Source organism: Aythya ferina (assembly GCF_964211825.1).
Source record: "Aythya ferina genome assembly, chromosome: 3".
NCBI lineage: Eukaryota > Metazoa > Chordata > Aves > Anseriformes > Anatidae > Aythya > Aythya ferina.
Window position 1 is genome coordinate 84212543 of NC_140298.1, and position 12214 is coordinate 84224756.

General features: G+C 39.6%; 1 protein-coding gene across 1 annotated transcript in view; it reads right to left on the minus strand.

Annotated features, from left to right (window-relative positions):
* Positions 1–12214, minus strand: part of MAP3K5 (mitogen-activated protein kinase kinase kinase 5) — a 101272-nt gene that overhangs the window by 58877 nt on the left and 30181 nt on the right. The window contains exons 3-6 of the mRNA XM_084512606.1: positions 10334–10357; positions 1436–1629; positions 1010–1178; positions 32–138 (exon numbers count right to left, since the gene is read on the minus strand). Coding sequence (XP_084368732.1) covers positions 32–138; positions 1010–1178; positions 1436–1629; positions 10334–10357 — 494 coding nt within the window. The remainder of the gene's footprint in view (positions 1–31; positions 139–1009; positions 1179–1435; positions 1630–10333; positions 10358–12214) is intronic.

Here is a 12214-nt window from a genome sequence, read left to right on the forward strand (position 1 = left end):
GTCAACAGCAGAAGGAAGGGTAGAGTCTTACCTGTTCAGTGCAAATGCATAATGAAATCTCACGTGGTGGTGGGAAGCCAAGTCAAAAGTAGGCAGTTTTTCTAAGGTTTTCACCAGTTTCACAATGGAATCATAATCCTTCCAAAAGAAGGGAATAATGAAGTTTTAAGTGGCTGTACCAAAGTATACCTATATGAACTCCTCGTTGAGCTACAGACCTGGCATTTCATACTATGATGAATTTTTAGTTTGCTGTAAGTTATATGGATTTCAGTATACTCAGTCTCAACCTGTAAATGGCTTGGCATTCAGAGATGAGAATACACACAGTATTTAGCATAGAAACACAATTTGGCCTCCTGTACTTAAATGTAGATCTATGGAAATTTCAGTACATATATTTCATGACTCAATTTTGCTTCAGGGGCTGAACACATAAGAGTTCTAGAACTCTTTAAAGTAAGCTTGAGACACAGTTAAAGAAAAAAAAAAAAACACTTTAGGATGATTAAGAAGCAACTATTGGATTACAATGTAGAGTGATTACTAGCTCTGCTCAGAGAAACTGCAGTGTATATAAACATGTTCTGTTGCCATGAGAAATATCATAAGCATGGTGACAAAGCACATACACAGTAAGAATACATACGTATCAATAGCAGAATGCTAACATAGCCTTTAAGTAGGAGACACTAAATGCTGCTCATCAAATAGTAACGCTGACATGTGTACAGAAGTGTAAAGGCACACTAGCGTATAGAAGTATAAAGGCGTGCTATAAAACAATGTAACTAAAAGTAAAGTGGTAAGAATCTGAAGATACTGTAAAGGACTTTTACTACTGTAGTAATGTTTAGTAATGTTTACTACTGTAGTAATGTTTACTACTGTAACATGCTACTTTTATTGCTCAGAGTTTCTTAGCAAATCTGTGCAAAATACACTAGAAATTCCACTAATAATGAAATTTAATATATTTTTAGATGATCTTTGAGCATGGGATACATACCTGGATGTCTCTATAGGACAACAGCAGGTTTATTACAATGTCAGCAGACAGAACCTCAATATTATCCACTCGCTGCCGAATCCTTGCCAGCTCTGCCGCAAGCTCTTTGCCTGTGTAGAGGGTACGAGCCTTCCTGATGTCATTCAGAATGGATTCCCGGAAATACTGGCTGGAGAGGAACAACATCACATTAGCAATTTGGGACATGTCCCTTGCATTTGCTTTTCTGGCCCTGCAACTCTACCACAATACCTTTATGGAACATTTATGAATAGAGCAGTATCAGTGTGAGGAGAGTTGGTCAAACTAAATTTTCATTATCAATTTGTCTCAAAAAAAAATTTCATCACCCTGAAGAGCGAGACTGACATTTATACAGCCAGCAGAAACATGAATTTTACAAAGGAGTACAAAAAGACAACTTACCTTGAACTGGCCTGTGCTACCTTCAGGAGCTGAATGAATCGATCCACCAAAGGTAAGCATATAGGCCCAAGCAGCGACTCAAAACTGGGCTGCATCAGCTCTGTTAGTCCCTTCATAAAACTACTATCACAGCAGTACACCTTGTTATGTGGAGTTATCATATAAGGAACAAATGTGTAGTTACCAGTGCACATCTGTAAGAAAACAAGATGCAATGGTTAAGATAGTTATGGTTTAGCAAGCCTAAACATAAAACAACTGCATATACCAAATGCAAAATTACACTTACTTAAGTCAAAAGGACAAAGATTTTACATACGGAGATGTAGGATTACATAAATTCAATTTGCATCTCAAACAATATACATCTGAAATGTTTTTAACATTTCTGATATACAATAACAAACTGATCACAACAGAAAAACTGAGAAAAACTAATGCACACATGAACTGCAAACCAACTCAAATAATTTAGCCTAACAAAGACAAATGAAATTCTCTGCTACACAGCAACCTTAAGCAGGATTTGAAACTATACATATTTCAGAATAATCGCTTACAGAATGTCTTAGAATTGCCAAACTGTACTGATTTCCATATATCAGTGTATGACAGATACTTTGCAAAAAAAAAAATCATTTATCTTCCAGGAAAGAGGGAGACAAGGCGTCTGGTGCCTGTGGTATGTGAGTACAGATTTATGCCCATAGAAAGCTTGCTGAACATTTGCGGTTCTGAAAGGTCCCAACTATAAAACAGCATACCATCAGAATCAGGAGGAGTGCTGCCATTTGGTTTTGAAGCTCAGCCTCCACTACTGAAGTGGCAAGCAGCCCAGGAAGAAAAGCGTAAGGAAACGATTCTTGAGATACATTTTGGCACCCCTGAATTATTTCTAAGGCTAACTACTTTCCAGTCAGCTTCTTCTGCTCTCCCAGAAGTCAATACAGCAATCAGCACATCACTTCAGACACTCCTCTGGCAAGCTGGGCTCCATGCAATGAAACATCAGTGACTGGATAGTTTTCCAAAGCACAAAACCAGCTGCATGCATAAAGCATGCACTTTAACGCGTAATCAGATTTTTAAAATTTGGAAGGATTGAGGTACTCTAGACTGTATAAACGTGTGTACATATTTGTCAGCAAAAATTAGCTTGTGTACAGATCTGAGATTAGGTATGAACAGTGTAAGGATGATTTTTTTTTTTTAATTACACCTGTTACACTGTTAGATGCTCTCAAGAGTGAACAAACAAATACCTGACCTGGTAAAGCCTAATGTGCCCCACAGACAAAAGCAGAGAGGCAGCAATGAATTTACTGGAACTGGTTTCTGCGATTACAAGGCAAGGGTGGGCAGTGACGGGCACAGAAGCTGCTATTAAGCACAGGAAGACTATTTTTCAATTTATTTATTTATTTTTAATAATCAAGGAAAGAGGTTGGGAGGTCAGAGCCAAGAGAAGGGTGAAGTAGCTACAGATATCCTGGGGCAAATATTTTACTTCCTAATGTTTATTCAAATAAATTCAAGACTGCTTGCAGGAAGGCTTCTCAGACCTCTGGCATAGTTCTTAAAGAAAAATCAGCTCTGAAGAAGGATGTTTCCAGCTTTTGAAACCCACAGAACCCGAAGTTTATCCTGGTGTAATGGTCAGGCCACCTACAGAGACAGCACTGGAGTCTTCATAAATAATCCTACAAGCAGGAAGACTGCTACTTCAGAGCTCTCAGAAACTGATCCTGAGTGTACCTTCTCTAGGAAGTAAGTATCCATTTCAGTGGAACAAGAGAGCCAGCAAAACTTAATTTACATGTGTTTTGCCTCTAACCTGAGACCAGAAAAGCTGTTTATGTGCTAGAGCCTGCTGCAGAAGGCAGGAGCCTTCAGAACCAGAATACAAAAAGAGCAGGGAAAGAACTTAACAGTAAAAGGCAGGAGAAGGCACAACATGGGAATAAAACAGAAGTAAGCTCACTGTTGTCCACATGCCCCCAGGTTTCTCAGGTAATTGTCTGAAGGCACAATCTCACCTGGGTCTCTAGTGGGGTGGAAACAAAGGCCTTTCCCTCAGTCAGGGCACTGATCTGGATGTTAACTTAACCTAGACTGTTATGTTTCTGGGGATCTGTCTGAAATTTTTCAAATTTGGCTGAAATTCATTGGACAGAAACAGGCAGATACAGCAAGAGGGTAGAGGAGAAAAAAAGTACAAGCTCTTAATATTCATTTATTTTGGAAAAAGGCTTGAAGAAAAAACAACAAACCACCAAGACGTGCAGTAAAGTTAACAGCTACATCAAATACTGATCTAATTTTCACTATCTTATCTAAAGGGTAAGCTAGATGTTTAGCAGATGAACCTGACAGAGGCAAAGATGCAGTAGCTCAGGTGACACAAGTAAAAAAAAAAACAAACAAGCTATGTATTATTTACCAAGGGCGGGGGGACGAAGAAGATAAGAATGAGGGCAAGACTGCTCTCATATAATAAAGTCCAGAGTCTCCTACTACAGAGAAAAATGTTTTATCACCATCACAAATTCTAACTACAGAGACCCAAATTACACCTGTATTTGGGCAACAACCGTGACAGGAGCCTGTGGGGACCGAGCTGCCAGGCAGCAGCTGAAGAACCGCTCCAGTGGTACCAGTGCCAGGCAGCTCCACACCTTCCTCCCAGAAACAGTCTGAACTTCTTCTCTCCTCATTCCCAGACTACACAACCTCCATCTCTGCTGCTTTTACTTCTTTTCTCCCCATCTTTGCCAAAATGTAGGCTACACCAACTTTAGTGGACTTTCTGACACACGCTTCCTTCCTAGCTGCTCACATATTTCTTCTGATTTTGACTTGTTTACAGCCCATTACTCCACTTGGTATTTAAAACATTTTCCACTTACCCTATTAAAATCTGCCCCTGTAACAATCCACCCCAACTCTGATTTCACAAACTGATATTCTTTCCTAAGCCTAATTAGCTTCGCTCCTGATTTTAAGCTTGCTGAGCACCCGTGACGGAAGTGTTGTTTTCCTTTGATCCATTACTCTGACTCACTGTAAAATGTACAATGCGAGTAATAGCACCGGGTCATTCAAGAAAAACGAGGGAGAACACCTCCAATACAACTGCAGTGTCCTTAGTTGCACTTGCACCCTTTTCCAAATTCAAGTAACATAAAATGACTTCAAAAGCATGTGAGAAGAGACCCCAAAATCGACAAGAGGTGCTAGAAGTTTCATTTTCTAGCAATCCTTGCCTATAAACCCATCATTATTATTTATGGTTCAAAAGCTCACATTACACTAATGAAAGTTACAGTTACAGAATCACAGAATTTTCTAGGTTGGAAGAGACCTCAAGGTCATCGAGTCCAACCTCCAACCTAACGCTAACAGCCCTCCACTAAACCATATCCCTAAGCTCTACATCTAAACGTCTTTTGAAGACTTCCAGGGATGGTGACTCCACCACTTCCCTGGGCAGCCCGTTCCAGTGCCTCACAACCCTCTCAGTGAAGAAGTTCCTCCTAACATCTAAAGGTCACCTGAGCTGCAAGCCTGAAGGCATTACTGAAAGCATCAGGGCTGCGGCAGGCCACCAGTGTGCAGAGGGTTTCGGTAGCTCAACCACAAGGAAGCCTCAGGACATTACATGAGGCAAACTCGGCCTTGACTCTCAGAGCAGCTGAACTAGCGGTATCTAGGAGACACCAACACCTAGCTTGAAGGCTTTAGACCCACACACTCAGTGCCTGGCAGCATCAGGTCAGCTTCTGAAATGAAATCTGCATCATGGCCCCATCACCAAATCAGTCAGACTGCTCGGCAAACAGGACTTCTGCTTGGAGCCAGTTATACACACGCAAGTGTTTACCAGCAAGTGACTAAAACTGTAATTCGCTTTTATGGATGTTTTAATTGCTACGTATTTTCCTAGTGTCCCTTTGTAGCTTGCTGTACAAAATTAAACAATTCCAGCCTATGTGTACCTTCAGTTTAAACACAGCCATAAGCTCGTCTAATTAGCTCTGCCATTACAGAATTTGAAACCAAAGTGCTCCCAGGTAGGCCCACTGCTCATTGGAACAATAAGCGCTTCCTTCTCGCTTGGTATCCTTTCTCTGCTTGTGAGAGTAAATGAGCATTTCACCTATTTGTTTTTAAGAGGGATAAGAAAACTACATAGCACGTAGTTTTATTTTGATCACCACAAGAATACAAGCCAGCCAACATCCTTTTTAGTATGGAACTGTTGCTTGTGTAAAGCACAGCCTTTTGGGAAACATAGTTGGGAGACCACATCTTATTAGAAAGCACATTATGCAATAAGGTGAACACTATTCTCTACCCCACAAAGATATCTAGTGTGCTAAAGAAGGTTTTTCTCTGAAAGTGGCATAGACTAAGACATGGTGGTATAAACATTTGAGTTCTGCTCAAATGATTCTCCAATCTTGAATTTTACCTCAAAAGGAGGGAGAAGCTCAGGAGAATCTGAAGAAGTCAACGGTGTCCAGTCCTCTTGACTCCTGAGACTCTATTTTACTCTGTTGTAACCACTTAGCAGCCAAATACCCACAAACAGAAGAAGGCTGCTTTCAAAGACGAGAAGCACTGAAGAAAACAGAAAACCCTGAAAACCAAAACCATGCTCCTTTACTTCTAGATGGGAGAATCTGACAGAATCCCACTTACTTGCCTACCCTTAAGGTCAGCATCCACCAATGTATTTACTTCAAAAATGAAATTATCCACTGTAATAAAAATAACTAGCGTCTCTCACAGTGGGAACAGTTCTTCCTGCTGACTCTCCTTTAATTAAGATCGGCTTTTTCCCCGTTTTTCCCTACCAGTTCTTTTGAGGAATATCTGCTCTTGTTTCAATTCTTTTGATGAGATTTTTATTAAAGGTAATTCTGTGACTGTTCACGGTGTTGCTTGTAGCAGATGGCAAAATCCTAAAACAAGTTATTAAATCTATTCCCTCCATCCCCAAACACACAGTAAATCAACATGTGCTGATGTTTTAATGAATACAGGCTCAGTTTTGGCTTACTGCAAATCCCACTCAAATGAATGACAGCCTTGCTATTGACTTGAAAAGGAACGTAAGTAGGCCTCACACCTCTAAGGAATTAAAGCACACAAAATGGGTCTACTCTTTCAAGTAGTTCCTATTTTCTTTTCATGTCCAGCAACGACAATCTATTGCAGCTATGACACATCCTAAAGGCCCATTAAAAATCAGCATATGCTGTATACATCCTTACATCATATCCAAAGAAGTTCTAACTTTTTTCAAGGGAAGTATGTGCAAAATGTATCAATAAACACAAAATATGAAAGAATGAGCAAGAGATAGTGATGTACCACAAACAACAAATACCACAGCTGTCATTAGCAATGAAATATTTACTGAAGGTTACTGCATCACATTTCTACACACTTGGATACCAAAAACTTCAAACTGTTCCCAACTGATTTGCTAGTGGGGAGTGGGGAGAGGAGTATTAGAAATATTTCTCTCTACTTCTACAGAGAGAGAGAACAACAGCTAAACAAATCCCATGGGATCTGCAGTTTTATAGTGGTACCTATAGGGAGGCCTGGAGCTTAGTGAAGTCTCTGGCATGCCTCAGTCAGGATCACCCATTCTCATACTGCTGCTAAAAGAGCTGTGCTCTAAACAGGAGGCAGTCCCATCATTAGGAAAGGCCATGGAAAACCAGCATTAATTACAAGTTCTGATCCTTTTAAATGACAGAAGACACTAATAAGTGTTCCCAGCCATACAGCATTAATCTTAGTGCTAAATGCTAACCCTGAGCGTCAGCTGCCTAGCAGAGCGGTTCCCCTTCGGTCCTAACCTCTGCTCTGCTCGGGCTGGCAGCTGTCAGGTAGGATCACACCCCTGGCAACTCCTGAGGCCATGCATGGTGCAAGCAGAAAGCCTGAACCAAAAGGTAAACACTGCCAAGGTGTTACAGAGGTTGGCTGCAAACCGTACATATATTGCGAGCACATTAAACTTCCTCAGATTCAGCAAGTATTGGTATTAAAAAATAAAAACCAGTAAATCAACATTTGGAACCTGACCTGCAGCTTTTCTCCGAAGTTAGCAAGATTCAAGCCAGGGAGAATTAAGACAACAACAACAACAAAAAAAAAGGTGAGCTAAAAACAAGCGAAGTACAACCACGTACTGTAACCTTTATACCAACATCTCTTTATGACTGAAACTCTTTACAAGTAATTTCTAGAATGGCTCTGCTGCTTGGTTGACCTCAAAAATCAGATAACAGCAAAGACTAAACTTAAGCTTTCAAATATCAAAGTAACTGCCTCCTGCCAGAGTATCACTCCCTGTAAAAACGTATGTTTTTTTCTGATATTACTGCAACATTTGGAAAAGGTCCAACCAAACAGCTATAAAACCACATATAACAGGAAATGAGCCTATGTTATCTTTCACTGCTCTGCCCTTACAGGTTTCTCCTAGCTATGCAACGCTGTATTGGCCATTACTGGGAAGAACAAAAATCCAGTCAGAACAAAGAACAAAACAGTTGGTAATGTATTTTTTTTTTTTCCTCCCCACCACTTTTAGGAAGACAAGGTTCAGGGAAAGCAAACACAAGCCATTTCAGTCAGACAGATCTATATATAGATAAATACACAAACAGACACTTACTTGTTTTGCAGCCTTTTTAATCCACTGGTGCCAGGGATACCATCGTACTGTTATGGTTGGTGTTTGCGTGCTATTAAAACACATTTTCTAGAACTGCATGACTAAAATCCTGTTCTATTCCATATGCCAATTTCGTTTTTCCTGTATTTGCAGCATCACAATCATTCACGTACCTATTTTTAGTAAGGGTGGGGGGATCATCACCATTTGTTATACCAATTTATGCAAGAGTCTGAGGGTTTGTGAACAAACGTGATTTTTATGAAGCTGGAATTATATTCAGTAGACAAGTGCACACCAACGTTTTGAAAAATCTATTTCCAGGTAACTTTTCTGAGGAAATTCACGGATTGGCACGAAACCATGCCAAAAAAAGAGGGGAAAAAATCAGTTGCAGAGTTGCTAAGCCAGTTTTACTGACTTCCCTGTTCTAATCACTGGGAAAATACTTCCTCCCAGAAAACATGTTATGTGGGTGTGCTTGAAAACATCTGAGATTCTCAAGGAACACATTCTTTTTGTGGCATACACTGAAACATTTCTAAAAGTGATAAGTGACAGTTTCACAGCCACCTATCTAAATTTAAATGGAAAACGGAACAATTCATTCTCAAACAGATAAAGGCCAAGTTATCATACTGCTCCTTGAGCTTGAGGGACTGTCATTTAAAAATAGGACAAGACAACATCTCCCCTTTATTCTACTGCACAAGCCATATCCTGCTGGTTTCCTGCTAAATGAGCTGCTTCCCCTGCTCTCACACAGACAGTATATTAAGTACTCAACATTTTACCTCGATCTCTGTCATTGTGGGTCAAAGCAAGAAAGAAATATGCAATAAATAAATTTACAAGAAACTCGCTGTTCTGTTTAATTTTGCATAAAGTCATAACCAATCACCTACCCCATTTTCATTGGGGAACAGCTAGGTATTTTTAGCCTAAACAGCATTTACAGCATTCTGTGGATCTCTGAAAAGCACTTTTTATTAAAGAGATGCACAGAAGTCTATGGAATGTGCTTTGCAGGTTTTTTTTTGTTTTGTTTTGTTTTGTTTTAAATGAATCTAGAGATACTACACAATTTAAAATGCAACATTAGGGCCAAAGGTCTTCTGGATTTAAGGTCTTCTTTAGGAATTCTATTAGCTACAGTAGATAACCATGTCCTTTTCAAAGGAACTTGTTTCATACTGATAGAAGTCAGTATTTAATCCATGAATTGCCATGTTAAATAAAATACCATAAGAAAACAGAATATCTCAGTGTTAAAACTGCCATAGAGACTGCATAATAATTTTAGAAATTGGTTGAGCTTTAAATACTTCATATGCCCCTTAAAAAGTTTATTCAAATATATGAATTTTACAGCATGCACAAAACTCTTCAGGATATCTGCAAACCACTGATTAACTGCTACAAAATTATACCCTAAAACCCATGGCTACCAGCACCTCCCCAGGCGAAGCCAAGATCTCTGCATACCAAATGCGTATCCTGATGTGACTGACCCCACTGCTCCTGAACAAACCACACCGAGAAGCACGTGAAAAGATGTTTTCACAGTCTGAAGTCTGTTCACCTTGAACTTAAGGGTAAAAAAGGAAAGGGGGATTTGCAAGGCCAACCTCAGAAACCAACAGGATGCAAGGGTGTAGAAGCCTACAGTTTAGCGACAGGCAGTCACAGCCAGAATACTGGGACCAGCACTGCAGCAGGGCTAGCAGGCTGCAGACCTTTGCTTCTAGAAATAAATACACACACACTCTCTATAAATACAACTATTTTCACAGCTGCAACCATGGGTTTCTAAAATGAGCACCAGTTTGCAAATAACTCCATTTCAATGGAGTTTCAAAAAAAAAAAAAAAAGCTCTGAAGAACACTGTGCTGAAAAAGACAACAGGAAAAAAATGGACAGATGAAAATGGTGTGTGGAAAAAAAAATGACCAACAAGTAAAGGCAGCAAAGAAAATGCCACCGATAGATAGAAGCAAGGTAAAAAGTGAGCCTGGTACCTAGCAACAAAGTGATGCACACAGACTGGCTGCTAGGAGTTCCAGAATTCTGCATCTAACTCTGTAGAACACAGCAGGAAAGTGTTAAATGATTCAAGTGTAAAACATATGATAAACAACATTGAATGCCACAGAAGTACGGAATGCCTAGAATTCAACTGGCACACGGAAGTCATACTTACATTATTCTTCTGGCAAATAATTTCCTAGAAGAAGAAGAAGAAAAAAAAAGACATTGACAACATTGAACAAGTACTAGGAAAGATATCTGATCAGTGTAACTTGCTAACATTAACATATACTGACATGACAGGAAAAGGCTGGTTGAGAGAAGTTCTCTAAGCCTGTCAAATTGACAGGAATCGAGTATTGTCTCAGGAGAGACAAAAGTTCATAGAACTAAGTAGATACATACATCCTGTAATACATGCACAGCACATGTACTCCTATAAGAGACTGTCAACATATACTCACAATTGTAAAGTTTATCATTGCCATTTTGCTGCCCACAGTAAAACTGTAGACAGTAAAACAGAACAGTGAAAGCAGTGTTTCTAAGAGGTTTAAAACTTTCTCAACTTGCACTGAAAGTCAACCATGAGCTACTCAAATTAGGTGAAATTCATGTTGCTTTAGTAAGTTTGGTGCAAAGAATACATCTTCATTTTTTAAATGCAAAATACAAATAGGAATACAAGAACAAACACTGCCTCAAAGGATGCTCGTGCTTGCCGACAACATTTTTTTTTTGAGGAAGTAACTAAATAATAGGGAAGGGGTCTTGTGAATCTCTGGCGATTTTTCTGCAAACAATTAAAGAGCAGAAGCGTGGGACCAACTCAAAACTTAAACAAACTATGGGCACAGTTTCCAAGTCTTTCAATGGGCACTGTACCAATGGCAATTGGGACATCCAAGTCTCACAGCACAGGATTCAGATTCCATCGACATCAGTGGGAACCTGGCATGTGACCAGTTTGCAAAGTCCAGCTCAAACTAGTGAAAGTTTTTCCCAAGTGGTGTATCACTCCAAGTGAACTTTCAGTGGGAGTTGGGTATTTGGCTCCTTATGCAGTACAATGAAATTCTGCTTTGCTTGTATTCTAGACCATTATACTTGCATAATTACATTCAATCCAAAGATAGCTCTTTTGTTATTAGCAGTTTTATTTTTAGGATTTTTATCTGTATACTCTTTGTGTTGCAAAAAGAAAGGAATTGGATTGCCACCAATTCAGTTGGCCAAGATCATCTGGAGGGAGGTGCGGTGGGCAGAAACCAAGTTCAAGGTGTTTCTCTCCTACATGAGAACCAAGCTGCGAATAGTTGGGCAGAATCAAAAACAAATACCCTGCATTAACCAGAAGCAGTGGAAGCAAATCATTTATGAGAGGCGGCAGTGCCCAGATTGCAGTGACTCACCAAGCTGCTTACTAAAATGCTTCTTTTCAGCAATGCCTAGAGTTTAAGTGCAGTAGTATAAAACACCTCCTGATCACAGCCAATGAATCTGAGGGAGTGGAAGTAATTTAAAATACTTCCATCCAAGTCGTTTGCCCTCCCCCATCCCTGGGGAAGTTAGCAAGCCTTTAGCAGTGGAGGAAGCAAGCATCAACTTGGCTGCCAAAATTCACTCTAGATTACCTTAAACCTCTATCTTGCCTTAAGCCAGCCTACCATACTGTGAACCCTGGTCCTGAGAAATAGGCTTAAGTTTTATTTCTATTAACTCTGCTACAGTGTCAATAATCTCCAGCACAAGAATCCCATAGTCTCATCCGGTCAGAGCAGAAAATTCCTACTTCACAAGGGAGCTAAAAAATATAGGAATTATTCTACACACTACCATTCTCAACCAGTTGTTCTTACTGTAACAATTTATTCCAAATGCAAGTAATTCTCTTGAATGACAAAACCACATATTTAAGTTCTCATTTGAGATCTGTCAAAATTATGTTTCCATAAAGAGCTATTTAACATCCAGCTATTCAACTGACCACAGTAAAGTCATCTAAATCTTTCTCTTGGGAAAACTAAACTGAGTTTTTCAGCACTTCACTGTA